This window comes from Chamaea fasciata, unplaced genomic scaffold, assembly GCF_029207755.1.
Source record: "Chamaea fasciata isolate MVZ Bird 193981 ecotype frontalis unplaced genomic scaffold, bChaFas1.0.hap1 SCAF_3, whole genome shotgun sequence".
NCBI classification, from domain to species: domain Eukaryota; kingdom Metazoa; phylum Chordata; class Aves; order Passeriformes; family Sylviidae; genus Chamaea; species Chamaea fasciata.
This window is the reverse complement of record NW_027094088.1, coordinates 108,393,078-108,413,349: the sequence shown is the minus strand read 5'-3', so window position 1 is coordinate 108,413,349 and position 20,272 is coordinate 108,393,078. Positions and strand designations below refer to the sequence as shown.

At 42.9% G+C, this 20,272-nt stretch overlaps 1 protein-coding gene across 3 annotated transcripts in view; it reads right to left on the bottom strand.

Annotated features, from left to right (window-relative positions):
• Positions 1–20,272, bottom strand: part of ADGRF5 (adhesion G protein-coupled receptor F5) — a 41,420-nt gene that overhangs the window by 11,194 nt on the left and 9,954 nt on the right. Inside the window, exons 2-14 of one of the 3 annotated variants that reach the window (XM_066180027.1) lie at positions 13,198–13,352; positions 11,824–11,951; positions 9,633–9,693; positions 8,901–9,065; positions 7,340–7,519; positions 6,839–6,966; positions 6,330–6,388; positions 5,534–5,676; positions 4,491–4,697; positions 2,361–2,594; positions 861–1,025; positions 511–729; positions 34–252 (exon numbers count right to left, since the gene is read on the bottom strand). In XM_066180027.1, the coding sequence (XP_066036124.1) occupies positions 34–252; positions 511–729; positions 861–1,025; positions 2,361–2,594; positions 4,491–4,697; positions 5,534–5,676; positions 6,330–6,388; positions 6,839–6,966; positions 7,340–7,519; positions 8,901–9,065; positions 9,633–9,693; positions 11,824–11,925 (1,882 nt within the window). In that variant the 5' untranslated portion in view covers positions 11,926–11,951; positions 13,198–13,352. Of the gene's footprint in view, positions 1–33; positions 253–510; positions 730–860; positions 1,026–2,360; positions 2,595–4,490; positions 4,698–5,533; positions 5,677–6,329; positions 6,389–6,838; positions 6,967–7,339; positions 7,520–8,900; positions 9,066–9,632; positions 9,694–11,823; positions 11,952–13,197; positions 17,181–20,272 lie in introns of those variants that run through there. The other 2 variants (XM_066180026.1, XM_066180028.1) reach the window with 2 other exon arrangements.

The following is a 20,272-nucleotide window of genomic DNA, read 5'->3' as shown; positions in this document are numbered from 1 at the left end:
AACTAATGATTCTGGAAGTTTTTTGTGTCTTACCAACTTGAAATTCATTTTGTTGAACGAAAAATGTAACCCTGTAGTCTCTCACGGTCTCTGCACTTATGCAGCATTCGAGGGCATGTGGCACTTGGCACTGTATCGATGTTGCAATGGGGTCTATCAGGATGTTCTGCTTCAGGGGCAAGGAAATCACCTCGATGGTCACATTAGCAGAACTGTCCAGGTTTTTCTGGGAGAATGTGCAGATGTAGGTGCCTAAAATAAGCGATACAAAACCATGTCTCAGTTGACAGATGTGTTCCTCAGCTTTTGCGTGGTCATGAATGCTGAACAAGTACAGTGCTGTTGGCAACATCAAGCCTTGCTGTCCTCCAACATTTATAGTTTTAACTGTGGGGGCTTTTTATTTACTGTGGCCAGGCTGCACAGGGATTTGCAGGGTTAGGGATGCTGTAAATTATCTGGTACAGAGATTTCATTGCCTTTGTAGCCAATGAGACCATATTCACTCACCTCTCCAGTCCTGCGAGGCAGACTTCACTGTGAGCACAGACGTGGCTGGGAATTTTCTATTTTCAATGCACATATCACAGTCTACTGTTTTAGTGTCACTTCCAGACTGGATTTTCCAACTGAGGCTGTCATAATTGCTCACATCACTTTCACATGTTACATTGAACCCGTATCCCTCGGAAACTGTTGAGTTTGTGCTTGACGATATTGTCACGTGGGCTGAGACAACACAGAACAAAAGTCACATTAGTGAGAGTTACTTTTAATCATTTTCTTGCACACTCTATGTGCCACAGAGGCCATCTATGCATTGAAGAGCTGTTGTTCTGTCACAAGACCCTGGCCCTCACCTTTCCGCAGGTACGTGACTCCAATGCTTCGAGTGCGCCTGGCTCCATGTCCAGTCTCCAGCTCACACGTGTATGTGGTCACTGCACCTGACTTCTCAGGTGGGCACAGGGACTCGTTGATGTTGAGCAGGTATTCAGTGCAGTTTCCACTCAAGATGGATGTTCCTAGAGAGAAATAAACATTGTTTGAAGGGCTATGGATGTCCAAAAATACCTCTGGAAAGCATAAGCAATTACTCCAGCTACGGAAACCCTTGTGGGTTTGTATGTAATTGACATCACGATACTTTTAACTCATCATTGTTGAAGTTCATTTGCATCTTTTCCTCTGGCAACACTCACAGAGTGGCAGCACTCAGCTCTGTGCTGAGAGTCCTCCTGCCAAAACCAGTCAGAATGCAACAACACTGCTTGGAAATCTCAGAGTCAACCAAAATGAAGAGTATCCTTGTTAAGCCTAACCTCACTATATGTGATATTTAGAGTGAGTAAAGGTAAGTAAAACAGGAGTAAACGCTGCAGATTTTAATGTTGTCTAATTTTGAAATAAAAATGTGGAGGCACTTGACAGTAATTCAACTTAAAATTGGAAGACTGCTGGTTTAGCTGTGAGCACTGAAGCTGTGCCATGCTGCAGATGACAACACAGCTGATATGAGAGCAGAGCAGAGTCCCTGGGGGAAAGCCTGGCCACAGGGAATCGGGGTAAAACAGCCCATTGCAGTAGGCCAGGATCTCCTCTTCCTGCAAGCACTGCTGCACTCTGGTAACTGTCCTCTGTGGAAGTGACTGCGTGCATGAGCTTTGAAGATTTTATCTCATTTTGTGTCCTGCTTTCTGCTAAGTTTCATTTACGGCCAATAGTTAGCAATAAACAGTTACTTCATACTCATAAAATATTAAGAGGGCAATAGACCGTTTAGGGTGATGGTTCATAGACATTTATGAGCATGTCTGTTCATGTTACTTTGTAGCTCTTTTGTAACACATTTACTTGGTGCTTTATTAACTCTTTTTATTGATGCCTCTGACTCAACTGGTATGTGATGTATCACAACGACAGGTGGAGAGGCAAACAGTGCTTGTATTTATCTGTACTGCAGCTGTTTCATGGTGCAGCACTTTTATCCCATGACTGCCAAATCTCAGCATGTGGTACATGAAAGATCTTTGAACCCCAAGGGTGATTCCAGAGATGGAAGTACAGACTGATGCACTCATCCTTGCTCTCAAAATTAGACCATGCAGAAATAAGCTTTTTGGATGAAGCTGGCGTGCTGCTGGTCCAGGCAGTGGTTTCCAACCAGAATGGCATCAGTGTATGGGGCCTGAAACCCCACTGGCACTTGCACAACACATACAGAGTCTCCTTCCCCCTGCCACTCACACCTTTGGAGCATATCCTGTATTCATCCTAGGACTTTGGGGCAGCCACTTAAGAGGAGACCTTTGAGCAATGAACAAACCTAGCAGGTGAAAGACAACCTTTGTTAATCTTACCTGTAATGTTGATTGTTCCATTTACTTTCCAGGAAACCTTAAGCGATTTCAAGTGTCTGTCAATGCAACAGGACAGCAGAAAACCCTTTGCTTGCACTTCAGGACTGTTACATGTGACATCGATGTCCTCAAAGTTTGGAGTGACATTTAGAGGAAGGACAGATATTGTTTCTGTGGCGTTGTGTATCTCTGTATGATATGGACTGCTCATTGTGAACACACAACTATAAGAACCTGTAAAGGATAAACAACAGTTTTTGCTGAGTTTGCCTCTATTTTGGAATTAGGAGGTACTTCCACATCTAGTTTTCACATGTCCCTGCTCTGCAGTGGCTCTGCTACTTGCTGATCCATATGTAGCTTCAGGTCACCTGCAGAATCCTTTCTGCAGATCCCTGGTGCCAAATGTATCCAGATTAGGATCCACTGTTGATGGGTACTTGAGATCAGTGTTCTCAGACCAAAATACTTCAAATCTGGCTGAATAGGTGCTTTTGGGATCTGTATATTGCCCATAGTCCTTCTGGCAGAGGTATGTCATGGTAAAAAGCCTCCTACACAGAATGAGTGAAGAGAGGTGCCCAGGATGGACTCCACCAGAACTGGCCTTGGAGTGGAGGCTCTTTAGCTGCTCAGAAGGCATTGCCAAACAGAGCAGAGTATTTGTCACAGAATCACAGAATAGGCTGAGTCGGAAGAGACCCACCAGGATCATTGAGCCTAAGTCTTGGCCCTGCACAGGACACTCCAAGAGTCACACCATGTGCCTGGGACCATTATTCAAACACTTCTTGAACTCTCAGGTTTGATGCTGTTACCACTTCCCCAGGGAGCCTGTTCCAGTGCTCAATAACCCTCTGGGAGAAAAACTTTTCCCAGTAATCCAAAACCTCCCCTGACTCAGCTTCATGCCACCTCCTTGAGTCCTGTTCCTGGTCACCAGGGAGAACAGATCTGTACCTGCTCCTCTGCTCCCCATCATGAGGAAGTTGAAGACCACAATAAGGTCTCCCCTCAGTCTCCTCAAGGCTGAACAGACCAAGTGACCTCAGCTGCTTCTCATACAGCTTCCCCTTCAAGCCGTTCACCATCCTTGTGGCCTCCTTTGGACTCTCTCCAATAGTTTGATGTCTTTTATATATTTTGGTGCCCAAAACTGCCCCCAGGACTTGAAGTGAGGCCTCCCCAACCCAGAGCAGAGCAGGGCAATCCCCTCCCTTGTCCAGCTGGCAGTGCTGTGCCTGATGCCCCCTCAGGACATGGCTATCAGGGCACTGCTGACTCACATTCAACTTGCTATCAGCCAGGACCCACAGGTCCCTTTCTCTTTATCAGCCACTCTCTTGGGCACAAGTCTCCTGGATGCAAGCAGACTTGATTTTGAGATTGGCAACTGGAGCTCAAAATTTCCCACATATTTTAAGTATGTGGGTTTCCCTTCCCCACTGGGATAGCCAAGTGATCAGACCACTTATATAGGAGTGGAGACATGAAGGTTCAGGGTATCCCCAGTCTGAAGAATTTTGGATCCACTATTCCTACCTCGCATATGTGTGCCTAAATACCTGGTCACAGGCTACCTTTTTTGAAGTTGAATGTAGAGTTCATGGTCCAAAGACAAGAACTGAGTGGGAGCTTCAGCCCAAGCTCTGATAACACATAATAGTACCTCTGATAGCTCCTCCCAGAAAAATGCCACCAGTTTACCTATTTCTGATTTTCAAAAATCCCTAAACATGCAAAACTGTAACTCTGAGCTCTGATTAGTTAGGTTATGTGGATGTAGGGGACAAGGGCATTAAGGATAAATTCAACCACAGCCTCCAATTACCACACCAAAAGGGTGGGAAGGTCTCACAGCCATGCAATCACCACCATCTCCCCTGGTATTATTATGATGCCTGGCACTTAGAACACCCAGTCATACACAATCACTTCAGTCAGTTCACATCTTACTGGCAATGACAGTCAACATGTAGATCATTAATAAAAACAACAGGAAAATTATGAGGGATGGTGTAATTTTCATATTTCCTCTAGAAAATGCAGCCACAGCATTCAACTTTGCTTTTTTTAGAACTAGCCACAATAAAGAATTACATCTGCTGTTTTAACAATGGAAAACCATACCAGAATCCTTTGTCGTAACGTTGGTAATTTTAAGAATTGATCTTCTGGTTGCTAAAACTGTCTCTATTGAATACCGTGAGCTGGTTGAGATGGTCTGGTCAAAGTGATACCAGGTTGCATTGGCAAATGTTGAATTTATCTCACAGGTCAGTCTTACTGTGTCCCCTTCAAAAATGTTCGAGGGTTTCACGGTGAAGTTTGTCTGATCTGGGAAGACAGACAGCAACATTCTGCATTACTCTCACTTCAGTTCACAACTTTATGGTGTCTTTCATCTTATAGGAGTCCCAGGTGCTTCACATCAGCTGCAGGGCACCACCTCTGATACAGGCCATGGGATTTTCCCCTCAACATACTCTTTTAGTATCTTCAGCTAAAAATTCCAGAAGGTTTTATGCAAAGAGTTAGAAATATAATTATCACCACCACTACTTTCTAATTAGATAAGCTGAGAGGAGAAGCAACCAGGTTGAAGTAATCCTCTGAGACAGACAGTCCATCACTCGGTGCACAGAGAGCAGAACACCTCCTGGGCACTTGATCACCAGCTGAATTGTAACACTCTGTCCAGCAGCAGCATAGAAAATGTGCCAGGGAAGCCAAGGGGAATGCGTTGTCATATAAACTGCAAGAGTTTCATGTTTTGCTTTAAAGAGTAGGAAGCGCTGATAGCCTGACATTCTTAGACCTGTCTCAGTTCTGGAGGTGAATTAAGGGTGTTCAGTCTCTCAGCCCTGGACAGATCATATCAGGGATCATTTAGAATCATTTAGGCTGGAAAAGACCCCTGAGATACTCAAGTCCAACCAATAGCTGATCAGTGGAGTAGCTGGAAGTCTGGTTTTACATGGGAGGTACTGCATGCATGGTCCTCTCATGAAGGTCCTAAGCTTTGGTGACAGAGGATAAAATGAAACAGCTAAGAAATAAATGCTTCTTGAAAGTCCAGTACCAAATCATCAACAGTATAGTGCAGCTACATCATTCAGGCTAAAAACCCTAAAGTAAAGGTTGAAAGAAAGTACTGAGAGCTTTAAACTTACTAGTGATTACTCTTGTGAAGGTAAATGGGTTTAGATGGTATGATGAGTCCAGAAACTGCGGTACACCTCTGTTGGAATCTCCAATCTGAGTGAAGCTTGCTGCTCCTGTTCTTACTTCATAGTTCACAAAAACGCTTCCAGGGCTAAAGAGATACAAGAATGAGAGGAGCACTAGAATTAAATATCATTGTATATTAGTGGTTTTTAGGTTGTGGTGACCAATCTTGCATGGATGGCAAGACTCACAGGATTCCCCTGTGGAGATTCCTCTTGGAACTCAAGACTAGCTCTGTTATACAAGAAAGTTGTGCTACACCTCCTCCCTAAGAAGGAACACCTTTATGTGACACCTTCCTTGTCTGATGTTTATTTCTAGTAAACTTTCCTAAGAAACCTAAAATGCACCTGCATTTAAATATGCATGGACAGTAGCAATGTCTCTTTTTTCTGTATCCAGAGTCAATGTACTATTCATCGTCCTCATGGCCTTGGTGTTAGTTTTATTTGCATCCTTTTCCCCTTTGGGAGGAGCTCAGTCTTTTCCATTAAAGGCTTTGATCCATATGGAGGATGATTATGTTTCTCGGACTTTTGCACAGTGATGAATTCTACCCACAATCCCATTTCCACGTTCATAGTTGGGCTTTGCTTTGCAGCAATTATTCTGTTATTCAGGATGTCCATGCTGGGAGTGGGTTCTAGGCAGAGTGAATGTAACCTTTGCTTACTTGTGTCTCCTTGAGACTGGACAGAAAGATTTGTGTCTTCCAGGAAAAAAATGAAATTATTTACTTACCTGAAACCTGTTACTGTTGCTGATACAAAGCCTGGTAAACATCCGTAGCTGGCATTAAACTGTAAACAAAGACAGGTGACGTGGTGTAAGCCCTCTGTGTATTACTCCAGTGTGCTTAAAATAGGAAACTCTCAATTCCTGACGTGAGTAAGGACATGTAGCATATCTGATACAACAGGCCTGGTGCTTTCCTGGTGTCATGGAATACATTTCTGTTCATAGTTTCATTCCATGTGTACCCACATGGATTTAAGCTAGGACCATCAGTATGATTTTTTTTTCAGGCTTTATATACAACAGATCCCTAAATAATTCCCAGAGTATTAAAATGAATGGGAATATTTTCATTGCCATCAATGGAGTCAGCTTTGGCCCACTTTGCAGCTCCCACTGCTGCACCCTTCCCAGTTCCCCACAGAGAAACTGATAGGCCACTCAGGTGCTTGGGGTAAATACCATATTTCTTGGGGGGCTCTTGACCTTCAGAAATGAAAAACTAAAGTCATTACCGCTTTTTCAAGGTCTGCTTTGTATTTTTGGTGTAACACAGAGGAAGAATCCTTGAGATCGTCATGGAAGTCTGAGTCAAGTCTCACTGACATATTCATTACAATGGGCTCTCCCATACCACATGACTCTGTAAGGAAAGACATAAAAATTAGTGCAAAATAATAAAAAACAATGCTTATGAGGTGAAAATATGTCGAAAATCTGATTAGATGAAACTTCCTTTGCTCAATGAAAGCTGGAAGTCCCAAAGAGGCATGGGAGTGACTCCAGGAGCTGGGGCTTGAAGTGCAACTAAATACCTGCAAGTGTTTGGATCAAGGTGGGCCCATACGACAAGGAGAAGAGCTTTAGACCATCTCTGCAGACTTTTCACATTCACAGGCTGCATGGTAGCCAGCTCAGTCCTGATGTGCTTTTTTATCACACCTTTTCTCACTGTTCTGACCTCTAAGCAGGATATGAGCTGCACAGCAACGAAGTTCTGCCCTGTGTCTCCTTACCTTCAGTCTGGGGCTCACAGTAGGGTCCATAGAAAGGCATTTTCTGCACGTAGCCACAGGGCAGGGCCCGTTCCAGGCTCAGAGAAGGGCAGGGCATCACATCACTGCACACCGTGCTCGGCCAGGCATATCCATTTTCACAGAAACAGCAGCTGCTGTTCTCACCACTGGGCAGGCAGACTGGAGTCAGACAGACAGAGAAATACCATGAGAATGGTACTTGGGGCATAGCTATTGCAAGATAAATATTTACATTTCTGTGTCTTCATGACAAGGATCTCAAAATATTGCCCTTTTTGTGAGTTCACTTGAATGAGGCTAAAATGATGATCTGACACCTTGCAAATTTTACTCTACTAATTGTAAATGACTAACCAGAAATGAGAACCAGACTGGCATAGGGAAAAGTCTGATCATTTACTTTTAAATAACTGAATGGAAAGGTGAAGTCTGATCCTAAAAATTTACCTGGCATACTGGCCAGGGTCCCATAATTCTTTTCTGACTGGATATTTTTGTGTCACCTGAGCTGAAAGCAATTGTATAGGCTTTTAAAGACTGTAAGAGCAAGATTATTCAGAGTCCCAGTGGATAATGAAGTGTTGTGTTGTTTTGTCCCCTGGCAGATGCTGTGTGAGAGAAGGTAACATTATCACTAAGTGTTTTAAAGCCCTAAAAAAAAAGAAACCAACCAAAACAAACAAAACAAAACCCACAAAAAAGCCCCAAAACCCCAAACAACCACCACAAAAAAAACCCCAAACCCATCCCCCAACCCCTCTCCAAGAAAAAAAAAGAAAGCAAAACAAAGCACATCACTGTAACTTTTCCTGCTCTTAACGTGTCATCAGCAAAGTAAGATATTAACCAACTGATTTTTACACATTACAGGTGAGCCTGAAGGCCTTTATAAGATGCATTTCGGGAACTGCTGCATACTTCCTTTCACTGCTTTATGGCTCAGTGATAAGAAGGAATCAAATCTCCTCTGCTGTTGTAAATGTTTGGTGTTTTTGTATATGCTCTGCTGTATTACTCACATGTGATGTTGGACAACCACAACTTGTGTAATAAAACCTGTCTGATATCTTGCCTTGTAAGAATAGGTTAAGTAAGCTCTATCTCATGCAGTCTGTCTCTGTCAGGGTCAGAGTACAGCCTCTTACAGGCATCTATGTTCCAGATACAGGAGGAGGGAAGTAAACAGTCTGATAACTGCTGTCACAGCTTCCTGAAACTTGAAAGGAACTCAGACTTCTAGTTAGCCAAACTGGAGCAAAATCCTTTGGCTCAGGCTTCCTCCGGCTTTGTCCCTTCCTTAGGAAAAGAAAAGCATTCAGAGCTATTCCTAATGCCAACATTATATAAAGAGGAGTGGTGAGAGACAGATAACAAATATGCTGTTGTGTGCTACAGCTTCAGCCTTGCTGGGTCTTTCAGCAGGAGCAGAGATGCTTCAGTTTTGCTCATTCCAAAGGATGATGGGTGGTAAAAGTGGGAGATATCAGATACTAACAAAACCCCACATTATCCAGAACAAACAAATCAATAACCAACCCACCTGTTGTAGTGCTGATGTTTGAAACTGTTGTTTGTACATTTGAAATATTAAGTGGAAAATTGACATTTTTGAAATAGTCTTTGATTGGCTCCAGATAAGATGAATCCTGCAGGCTTACTTCAATGTCAACAGTGTACTCCGGAAGGGGGAGGTCAAGAATAAGCACTGAAAGAGAAATAGAATGAGACTGCAAAGCTGTGTTTGAGGGTAAATCACAACTCGATGGCCTCCAGTTTAGCATTTGGGGTCTTTGTTGCCATTTAATGGTAGCTTAGTTTGGCATTCTGCTTAGGGAACCTTCTTGTTTCCCTCTCAGCAGATATTCTGCTTCTGTTCTATCTGCTGCTTGTCTGACAAAAGCCAGATTCTTTGGTGTCAGAGCATAGGAAGCTGATACAAATGACATAATATATTCATAGAATAGCTGTCTCATCCCTTCTCTCCTTAGAGTCAGTAAGCTGATGGGTTGCCAACCACAGACAGAGCCATATAGGATTATCTTGTCTTTAAATCATCCCGTGAGTTTTCTCACTTTATCCTTCTGATTCTGTTCCCCATTGCGCTGAGGGTGAGTGAGCGAGCGGCACTGTGGTGCTTGGCTGGGGTTAAACCACAACCACACCTTGTCCTTGATGTTCCCAGCTCAGTACATCAAGAGATGCTGACCCTAACAGTGATTTCACCCTTGGCTTACTAGAAACCTGCTCTGTTACCATACATTTGTGTACGTACTGTTTCGCTTCTGCCTTTGCATCTCTGGGTAGAAGCTTTCCTGCCCTAGTGCAGTGTCAATCTGTGGGAAAAAAAAAAAAAAAAAAGAAAAAGAAAAAAAAGGGTGAAACTCTGTGAGAATAGCGAAGTGAAACTTTAGCTGCTGTTGTTGGCAAAAGAAATTAGTGAAGGCAATACTGGCACAGATGATTTTTTTCCCACTAATCTTGGCTTCACCTCTCCAACCTCCCACCCCATCTTCCTCTTTAAGCAGAAAATTTCTATTTTCCAAGCAGGGAAGGGTTAAGCACCAGCTGAGGGATGCACTGAGTTTGCAAATGCCTCTTTGCATATCTCTGCAAACCAACAGTCTCAGCTCAGGAGTATTTTTGTGTCTGATCCTCAAGGCCTCTATGGGGCTGACACAGTGCACTTAGTCCTGGGCCAGCCTTGTGAACTGCTTGGGAAATCTGGCCACTTGGCCTTTGAATCCAGAAACTGGACTCTGATCACCTTTTGCTTTCCTCTTTGCTCTGAGCTCCCGCCTCTGCATTAGCAGAGCCAGCCTGAGCAGGAGAAGAAAGGAGATTGAAAAGCCTTGGCTCCAGCTCAGTTGCCAGGTCAGCTATTTTGGGACCATCAGTAACATACAGCTGACCAGGGCAGGGGCAGCGCCGTTTCACTATGGCTGGGTTTACACAGGCTGCAGCTAAGTGAGATTCAGACCATCTTATCTTTTTTTAATTGTGCCCTAAAAATACACTGGCACCACCATTAGCAAGAAAGCCTAAAGAACAAGCAAAGAAGCCGGCAGGAAATTTGCAGCTTTGCCAGTTTCTTGGTTCCTACTGAAACCTTTATTTACAGAAAGGGTGAATGGCTTGGCAACTCTTGAGTCGTCTCTTTACATAACGGAACCATCTGGTGTGTGATTAGAGCTGGGTTTTGTACCACAGCTGTGCTGTGGATCCCAAGGTGTGCTGGCACTTTTTGCACGGCTGGGATGGTACCTTCGTGTTAGAGGTTGGCTGCAGGAGTTACTGAAAGTGCACTGTGACCCACGAATTCCTCCAGGTGTGGACTCAGTGGTTTCCTTTTTCAGTTATTCTCCCAAACAACTACAGGGTATTGCCAGGTTGCTAAATGCTTTGCATATTTCACACCATTAAGTAATGATTCATCTGCAGGCTGTCCCATGATCAGTGGTGCTAAAAAAAGAGGTGTTGTTTTTTTCATGAAAACTCCTAAGTGCTGAGATGAAGACAGCTTGAAAAAGCAGACCAAATGAGATATTTGGCCACTGTTAGACATCTGCTGAAGTGCAGATGAGGCTGCTGAAACCAGACATATCTTGGTTTGCCAAAACGGGGTGAGTGGTAAAAAGTGCTTAAGGAGTTCCCACCTTCCTCTTCACATTTCTTTTCCTTTTTTTCCAACTTTCTCAAAGAGGGAGGCTCTCCATTTGCACACAATGGAGAAGATAAAAGAAGCATTGTTTGGTCTAATAATAATTGTGATGATCAAGAGTTGGTGGAGTTGTAGACTAGTTTTCTTTACCAGATTATATTTACTTCCATTTGGTTAGACCCTTTGTTTCCCTGTTCCTCTTTTGTATTTTGTTGTTAGGGAAAATTTGTGCAGAAACAGTCAACAAACACATATACAGGATGAAGCACAAAATGGCTTTCCATAATTCACACTGTTGGTGAAACAGAAAGGATCTGTGAGGATTATAGAAAAAGTGGGAAACTGAAGTAAAATCCCAGCTCATGGGTAACATCTAAACACAAATCACTCAGGAGTGGAGTTTTGTTCATGTGCACTTGTCCTGCTGTTGGGACAGTCCTGCAAACATGTCACTTCTAGATACATTTGGTGCTTCTCTCATAGGATGGGTAAATTCCACCCATGAGCAGTGCCCACATAAATGTTATGCAGACTTATCTCCAAGAACAGCAACTGAAATCCCTTGCAGGCCAGCACAGTGAGAAACAAGATGTGTTTTGTTCAGTGCCTTCTGGAGAGTCTTTAAGATTGGGAAACATGAAGAGCCCAGTTCCTGGATTCTCCATCTCTTTTACACACTCTGGGTTCAAATTTCCTCCAATCTTATTCTGACTTCTTCCAAGGTTTTGTGAGTGTAAAGGAAAACATCAGGGTGCTACAAGCAGTGACTCAATGAAAGTCAATGGGGCTGAGGAAGGATACTCACTACATAGGAGAATGGATAGAAGTTTGAACCCTGTGGTATCTGGCAGCAGGCTGAGACCAGCAGCAACAGGCAGTGGAGACCTGTCGTGGTTGGGGATAGCATTTTGCCTGGTGACTTTGCTGTGCAGCCTGAAAAAACAATGAAGCAAAAGGACCAGGGAATTTTCATCTGACTCACAGTAGGAAATACCAGCCCACTCCACAAAAACTGTGTTCTGCCTCCCTCAGCAACTCTGCCTGTTCCAAGCACTGTTTGCCTCATCTCTCCTTTTTCTCATGTCAGCTGTACCTAATCAAATTAGGAAAAAGAAATTGCTTGGAGAAAGAAGAGTCCTGAGCAGATTCCTAACAGGGACAAAGGAGGTGCTGAAAATCTGCCATAAGAAAAGTTGAGTATGGATCTTCAAATATTCCTCCCAGTGGTACTTGGGAAATGCACAGCCAGGAGATGAAGGAACAGCTAGGAATGTTGCTGCAAGTGAGGGCCTGTCCTGTTGTAGCAGGGAGAGCTCTGCTACCAGCTGTATCCCACTCTGGAGAGGGTTGTAGCATCACCATGGGCTCAGCTACAGATGTCTGTGTGTTTGTTACCCCTTGACTAGCAATGGACACAATGAAGACTGGAAGTAATCTGTGTTATCTTGAGGTTTTAGAACACTTTTCCATTAATTGCACTGATGTAAACTAGAATCTAAGGACCATACACAAGAATATAATGTGGTACCTGAAATCACACACCCCCACAGCCCCACACCTCAATAACATTTTCTACCTCATTAATACCTGGACTAATTTAGTCACATAGCAGACTGGATGATGAAACATAAAGGGAGAGTAAAACATTCATGGACCTTTATAACGTGTGCTGACACATTTATGTGACCAAAGGGAATAGAGAAAGGGAAGTGAAGAATACATAATATATATTTATTTTGCTATGAATATGCACTTTCTGGTTTTTCCTAACAAAATGCTTTCTTAGCTCCAGAATTAACAACTAGTAGAGAGCAACAGAAAAAGGCAGAACCCAAGAGGATTGTAAAAATCATTTTAAGCTCAGAGGAAAGACTGTAAGCATAATACAGCTGAACAGTATCTGGGTGGATGACATCAGCCTGATTAAAATCATGAACTATTGTAAAATTACAATCTTTTTGCATTGCAAAGGCTGTTCATCCAAACTCAAGCTTTGCAAGGCAGTGAGTCACTATGGGAAAACAGAAAAATCAGCACCTCCTGAGATCAGTGGCTGCCTACTGCAACCATAATTTATCAGAGCTGGTGTTCCCAGACAGGCTGGGGCTTTGCTGGCACTTTTCTGCTCAGAGAGGCCCATGACAGAAAAGAACAATATGAATGTGATCTGTGGTCTCACCTCGTGAATTGGAAGAAGATGGCAAGGAGTTTATAGCCAAGCATGTACTTGATATCACCAAGGTCGGTTCCCAGCAGGGATTTGTGACTTTTCTCACCAAATGTGGTTATTAGAGAGATCCATCTGGAGTGGGACTTCACCTGGATACTGACCTGCTTAAAAGACAGGAGACAAAAGTAGGAATAAATTATTTTCTTTTCCAATGCAAAGATGTCATTATCAGAGCTCTGCAGGAATGAGTTGTAAGCCTGTACCTTCTCTGTTCTCAAGTGATGTGGAAAAGGCAGTGGTCAGTGATGCAACACCATGGAAAATTTTACATGGTTGAGACTAACAAGAGCAAAATCTGCCTGTGAAGATTTGCATCGGGGCCACATGAGACTGAGTGACTTGATCATGAAATTTGGAACTGATAAGTTTAAGGTAGAAAGAAATGATCGACATTATGTATTCTGTGATGGACTCTGAACTGACAATTACCACTCAGAAATGGGGTCTAAAGAAAATATCATCTGAATTCTGAGATGCAATTAAAGAAGGAAAATTAATTTAAAGGTATTTTAGGATAGCAGTGGAGGGAAAAAACCAAAACCAAAAGAAAAAAAATCCAAATCCTCCAAGCTGACATAAACAAAACAAAAAGTAAATCAAAACAAAATAAACAAAGAAAGAAAGAAAGAAACCCTCTTATCTAGACATCTGAGCTAACACAGTATAGCTGCTCTTATACTCCCATACAGGAATAACCAGAAAGAAGGACATCACAGTGATTCAGAGTATCTTCCGACCCCACTCCAAAATCAATTAAAATAAAAGAGGTATACAGGCTTTTTTTTTTTTTTTTTTTTTTTTTTTTTTTTTTTTTTTTTTATCTAATTAATGAATGGTAGCAGAGTTTGGGGAAAAAATATGGGGATTTTTTTCAGTTTCCTGGTCATGTCTGTCATTATATCCAGAATTCTACAAAAGAGAATATTTTTCTATTTTGAAGACATCATCCACTTGAAACAAACTCAAGACTTCCATGGATCTGGTTGATCCCAAGATCACGATTGATTAACGTGGATCATGAAGGAAACATTATAAGCTGTGACACAAATTCCTGAGATAGTGACATGATTTAATAATTTAAACATTAACTAAACAAAGGTTTCTGGTAGCTTTGTATATTCAGCATATTCTCACAACATATGGTAAAAGAACTTAATCTGCACGAAGAGTTTGTGTTACAATGGTAACAGGTTGATGAAACAGATAATAAAAAGGCAGAAAGGTCATTAAACAAAATTTATGATGAGGGCAAACAACATCTGGCACAGTTTTGCATTTATCTTTTGCCCTGCTCCCCAACTTGCCTTCATATTCAAATGTTGTGGGTCAGCCTCTATTTTCAAACACATCTTTTGTGTGACTTTATGTAGCTGACAGCAAACACCCTGTTAATTGTACATGTAAGACACCATATAAATGATAACTCATGTAAATGAGAGCTGGGCTGCTACTCCGGCTTTGGTAGCTGTTTAAAGCTCCAAAACCTCCCAAGACAGTATCTAGTAAGCCAGAAAACCAACAAAAAAATTGCAAATGGGAAAAAGTATTAAATGTTCTTCTCAAGCAATGTGGCTGTCCCCCTCATTCATTTAATTTCTCAATGAATAAAGCATTGCTGTAAACTTTTTAGTGAGCAAATTCTCAGGTATCTGTCTGCCTTCACTGGGCAAAGCACATGTGCTGACACATTCCCCATTTCTCATACAAAACTGTCTCCTGGGAAACAGTAAGTATCTTCAACTTACAAAGACTCAGAGAGCTAAATAAGTCCATATTTTCTATAAAATGCTTGTTCTACACAGAATTCAGGCTGGAAAATATTGTGTAAAGTTAATTCTATAATGCAGATGATTCCTACAGGTAAATAACAAGGTCTCATTTTAACCCAGGACACAGAGGAGATATATGACCTTCTTTTTAATTTTTCTCTAAACTTCTCTTTCCCATGAATATTGTAAAATAATTACACCTTCTCTTTCAAATCCACCCAGCACAATAATCACCATCTCACATGTTTTAGAAAATAAAGACAACACCCAGAGATTTAATATGATTTACCTTCTCAGATGGTTCAAAGAGAAGATCTTCTAATTACATTCATCTTAAGCATCATCTGCTTTTTACCATAGCCCAGGCTGCTCTCTCAAAGAGAAATTAAACCACAGGAACCTTTATAATTAGTTGAACAAGTTATTACTGCCCAGAAAATAAGTTGCCTCTAGATCCTGCACTCAAATTTCAAGTGTGAGGCTAAGCAGATATGCCACTGCAGAGAACCCACAAGGCGTTTTAAGAGGAGATATTTCCTGATACCATTCATCGGGTTGTACTCATTATTTCCCCCTGCACTGATCTGAGTCCCTCAGTGTCTTATCTGCAGATTAGTGGACTAACTTGTTCCTCTGCTGTTACTCAGCTTCTTTGTTCTAGCAAAAGAGGGTGTTGAGGACTGACAGCAGCAAAATCATGTTTTGTAGCTATGGCAAAATGTCTGTGGGCTTTGACTTAAACTATAAAGGAGGAAATCTCTAAAATGTTCCTACCTGAGCTGGCAGCATGCTCACTGTGGGGTGGGTCTGGAAGGCTCTGTGGAGACAGATTTATGCCCTTGGAGAAGCTGCACGGAGATGCAGACCTGTGGCTCTTATGGCAACGGGAATTCCCAGAAATTAGGGGAAATTCTGATGTGTTATGTATGTTTCTACTTTGAACAAAATCTGGAGCCAAGAACACACTGAACAAAGAGGGGACATCTGTCCAAGTAACAGTGGAGCCCTTGCCCCTACAGTGTTTGATAACAGTTGATTTAACAATGGAATTTATTTCCACGGCAGTGAGTGAGGCAGTATCTGACTGAGCTCTGTGGAAACCCCCGGGATTAAGCTCGTGTTGCTGGGGAATTATTTTTTAAACACCGATTAATTCAGGAGACAGGTCTGTTCCCTTTTCTGCAAACCTGGTCACCTGCTGCTCCCTGCAATGTGGTGAGTCAGACCTCAGCCGTTTGCAGAAGTTTCAAGGTGATTAAATTGGCATGACTGATGCCCTTGTAACCCTTTCAGCATGTCTTTGTCTTCACTGTTGTGGTGGCATTGGTCTGATTTATTGCTCACCCAAACTGGTTCAGGAATCTGAGCAAACAGAAGACCAAGGCTACATCTACAGCACTTAATCCCACTACCTGTCTCTCTGCAGATTGGCTTTATTGATGGCGTTTTGCTGGTGCCTTCCAGATTCTTACTCAGTTTAACTCCCTGTCCCTGCAGAAAACTAAGACAGCAATAAAGTGTGCAACTCACTTTCATCTGAGTCTGACCGGCTTAGACAAGGGCCCGGTTAGTGCCAGGGCCAGAGCAAGGAGAGAAGCAGCTAAGTGGTGCCAAGCAGGGAAGAGAGGGAGATGGAACAAGGGTTGGCAGGCAGGGCAGGAGGGTAGGGAAAAGGAGGACCTCTTCCTTTGTGCCCTGCCAAGCTGTTCAACATGAGTTCAGGGTCCATCCCTACAGAAAAAGCTGATCATTTTCTCCCAAAGTTGCTCCCTTGGCTGACTGCTTTGCTTGCAGGTTTGAATGAGCAGCAGTGCCAGTGCAGAGGCTGAGATGAGGAGGAGGCAGAATTGGCTTAGGCTGAGTTACCTGTGCCTGTGGTGGAGTCACACTTTCCCCACTGCCAGGCCTTGACTGGAAAAATGGTGTGTGTTAAACCTCTTTCCCCAAACCCCTCTTTTTTCATTTTCTTTTGTGAGGTTTGTTGTTGTTGTGTTTTTTGAAAATGTTAAGAAAGAGAATCTGGGGTGTGAGAATGGGAAAGAATGTCAGCAAGGCTTTCTTAAAAGAGGGTTTCTGCTCAAGGCTTGTCATCAAACTGCAGCCTAAAGGTATGAGAAATCCTGGTTTACTTTGCAGGAGAATGTGAAAATTATACAATGTCAAAGCATTAGGTATGTAATCAACTTGGTATGTGAGCACAGGGGATGTCCTGACCGTCCTAATGTTTTTTCCTGTATTCATTCATCATGTACTGTCATGTCACCAGAAACTGTGAACTTCCTGAATTCCAAAGATTTAAAGTTTCAACCCCAGAACATTTTTATTGAAACATTTGAGTATGCAATCAGCCTTCACAGTCTCAGGAAAGCAAGTCCGAGGTGTGTTAGAGGGCACCTGCTCTGAACTAGAAGTGCTCATCCAAACCAAGGCAGAGCTACAGGGATCCTGTAATTCACTAGAAATGTGCTGTTGCAAAAGCATGTGAACACGTTTCATCTGTTATGAAGGAAGCACCAGGGTAAAGTTCCCACATAGCTGCACCCTGGGGGATACTGTTCAAAGAGAAAGCAAATGTGGAAATAACTTGGAAACGAAGCTGTTACAGCTCTCTTGACTCACCCATCCTCATTCCAGTCCTGGATATTCACACTTCAGTCTCATCTCTAGAAATTAATCTCAGCAATTTGTATAATCAAACCCCACTGTCAGTTGTATTCAAATGCAGAAAAAGATGCCAGAACCTCTCAGAAACTGGACGCAACACTGCAGATTCTTACACCATCTGCTGTTCTGAAGTCTGAATTTTGTGTGTTCAGATGCCCAAAGCTGAGTTTTTAACATGTGAGGACAGAGTGAATTCCAAGCATATTGGAGCTAATAGGTAGGTTACTTTGAGATGACAGTTTTGGGGGTGAATGTGGTGATGCCTGGGGCTTAATTTACTATCTCTATCACATGACTTTAGGTAGTTTTGCCCACCTCTGTCTTGCAGAAATTATTCTGGAGGGAGTCCTAAGAAATTGCTACCTAAATTCACTCACTGTAATGATGTTGAAATATCATAATTAATTTTTTTAGCAAATATTTTTAATTGAAGACCTGGGAGGTAACAAAAGTGCGCTGTGTGATGCTGTTGATGTTTTGGCTGGAGCCCTGTGTCCGGATATTGCTGTATTGGAGAGCATCCAAAGGAGAGCCATGGGAATGCTAAGACCAGAGCATTGTATAACCTCAATGACAAGAGCAATAATCTCGTGAACAGGCTGAAGGTTATTCAGATTAGATAGGACAAGAGTCAGGTATGGACACAATAACAGTTTGTCCCTTGAAAAAAGGACTGACATGGATGTTCACAGTGTCAGCTGGCTGAAGGACGTTGTGAAGCCACACAATCTGAAGCAAAAGTAAATATGTTGGTGATTATGGAAGATATGTAATTGTACCATTTAGAAGCACAAAATTAGGCTACCCAGGGTGGCTGCAAAGTTTCCTTCAGTGGAGGTTTTAAAGAATAGGCTATACAATTGCTGACATGGAGGAGAGCCTTTGATTCTGCTTCCATGGGGGTTGTGGCAGTGGGGTGATGGGTAGATTGTTTGCTGATCTCTTCCAACTGCCTATGTATCTCTACACTTCTTCAGTTAGTGCAATGAATGAATTCAAAGAGACTCAGAGGAGATGAGCAAGAGCACAGATCTGTGTTCTCAGAGCTGTCTCAGAGCTGTGTTTGGACTGACCAGGGCAATGATTGTTCCCCTGTGCTTGGCACTGGTGAGACATCAAAAATCTTGTGTTCTGTGTGGGGTCCCTCATGACAGGAAGGCCACTGAGGTGCTGGAGAATGTCCAAAGAAGGACAACATAGATGGAGGAGCATCTGGAGCACAAGTCTGATGAGGAGCAGCTGAGGGAGCTACAGGGGCTCACCCTGGAGAAAAGGAGGCTCAGGGAGGATCTTCTCACCCTCTACATCTCCCTGACAGGAGGGTGAGGCCTGGTGATGCTCTGCTCCCAAATCACAAACAACAGGATGAGAGGAAATGGCCTCAAATTGCTCTAGAGGAGGTTTAGATCAGACATTTAGAAAAATTTCTTCAAGGAAGGGGTGGTCAAGCACTGGAACAGGCTGCCTAGGGCAGTGTTGGAGTCATAATCCCTGGAGGTATTTAAAAGATGTGTACATGTGGACTTGAGGGACATGGTTTAGTGGTGGATGGGCAGTGTTGGGTTAATGGTTGGACTTCATGATCTTAAGAGTTCTTTTCCAATCTGTGATTCTATTTTAGACAAGTTTAGGAATTCCTTTCTGAACCTTTGCAGCACAATATTCTCACTGGTTTAACCACAAAGCAGGTGAACTGTATCTACAGCCTTATCAAGGGTTTCCCCAAAACAACATTTCCAGAGGAGGCCTATGGTTCACACCTTTCTCTACATCAGCTCACATTTTCCATCCTTGTTCATGCAGTATTTATCTTTCCTTTTGACCGATGATTAGGACTTTAGATTCCTCTATTCCTTCGTCAGCCTTCCCGTGAATTGTTGATGACCTTTTTACATACCCAAATAATCTACATGGAAAATGAAAATAGACCCAGCTATCTGAGGATCAGGCTCAAATCATACCACGACCACAAAGGACTTCCTGCAAGGAGAGAACAACTCTCTAGGACTCATATTTGCAGGGCACAGTAGCTGAAATAGCAACCATTTAGCTGGATGACCGAGAGCACAGAAAACTCTGCCCAGCTGAATTTCTGAATTATCACATCCTCCAGGCATTCCTAATATTCTGAGACCAGTCAAAAGAAATTTCTGTGAGTGTTTTTTAGACATTCTGGATGGGGCCAGCTAGCCCTGCAATGTTTTCCTAGCCCTCCCGGCACAGTTCACAGTTGGACTTACTGCTTGTCACTGGAGAACAGAAATCTGCCAGATCAGTGAGGGCATTCTTGCATGAATAAGCATCAACTGCCACAGTTACTGGCTAAGCATTAACTCAGGGGAGGAGGGAGGTGAGAAACAGTCTGGCACATCTGGAGAGGCATGAACACCATCCTGCTTGCTGACCAGCAGTCCAGCTAATCCCTCTGGGAAGACAGCACACCAAGGCTGGACCTCTGGCCAGCCTCTCCCCTGGGACTGGGTGACAATACACCTGCACTTCCAGCCACATCACTGTGTTTGGACAGGAGGGGCATCTTTGGCAGGGAGGTGATGCCCACAGAATTTTTTTGGGATACACAGCCAGGAGCT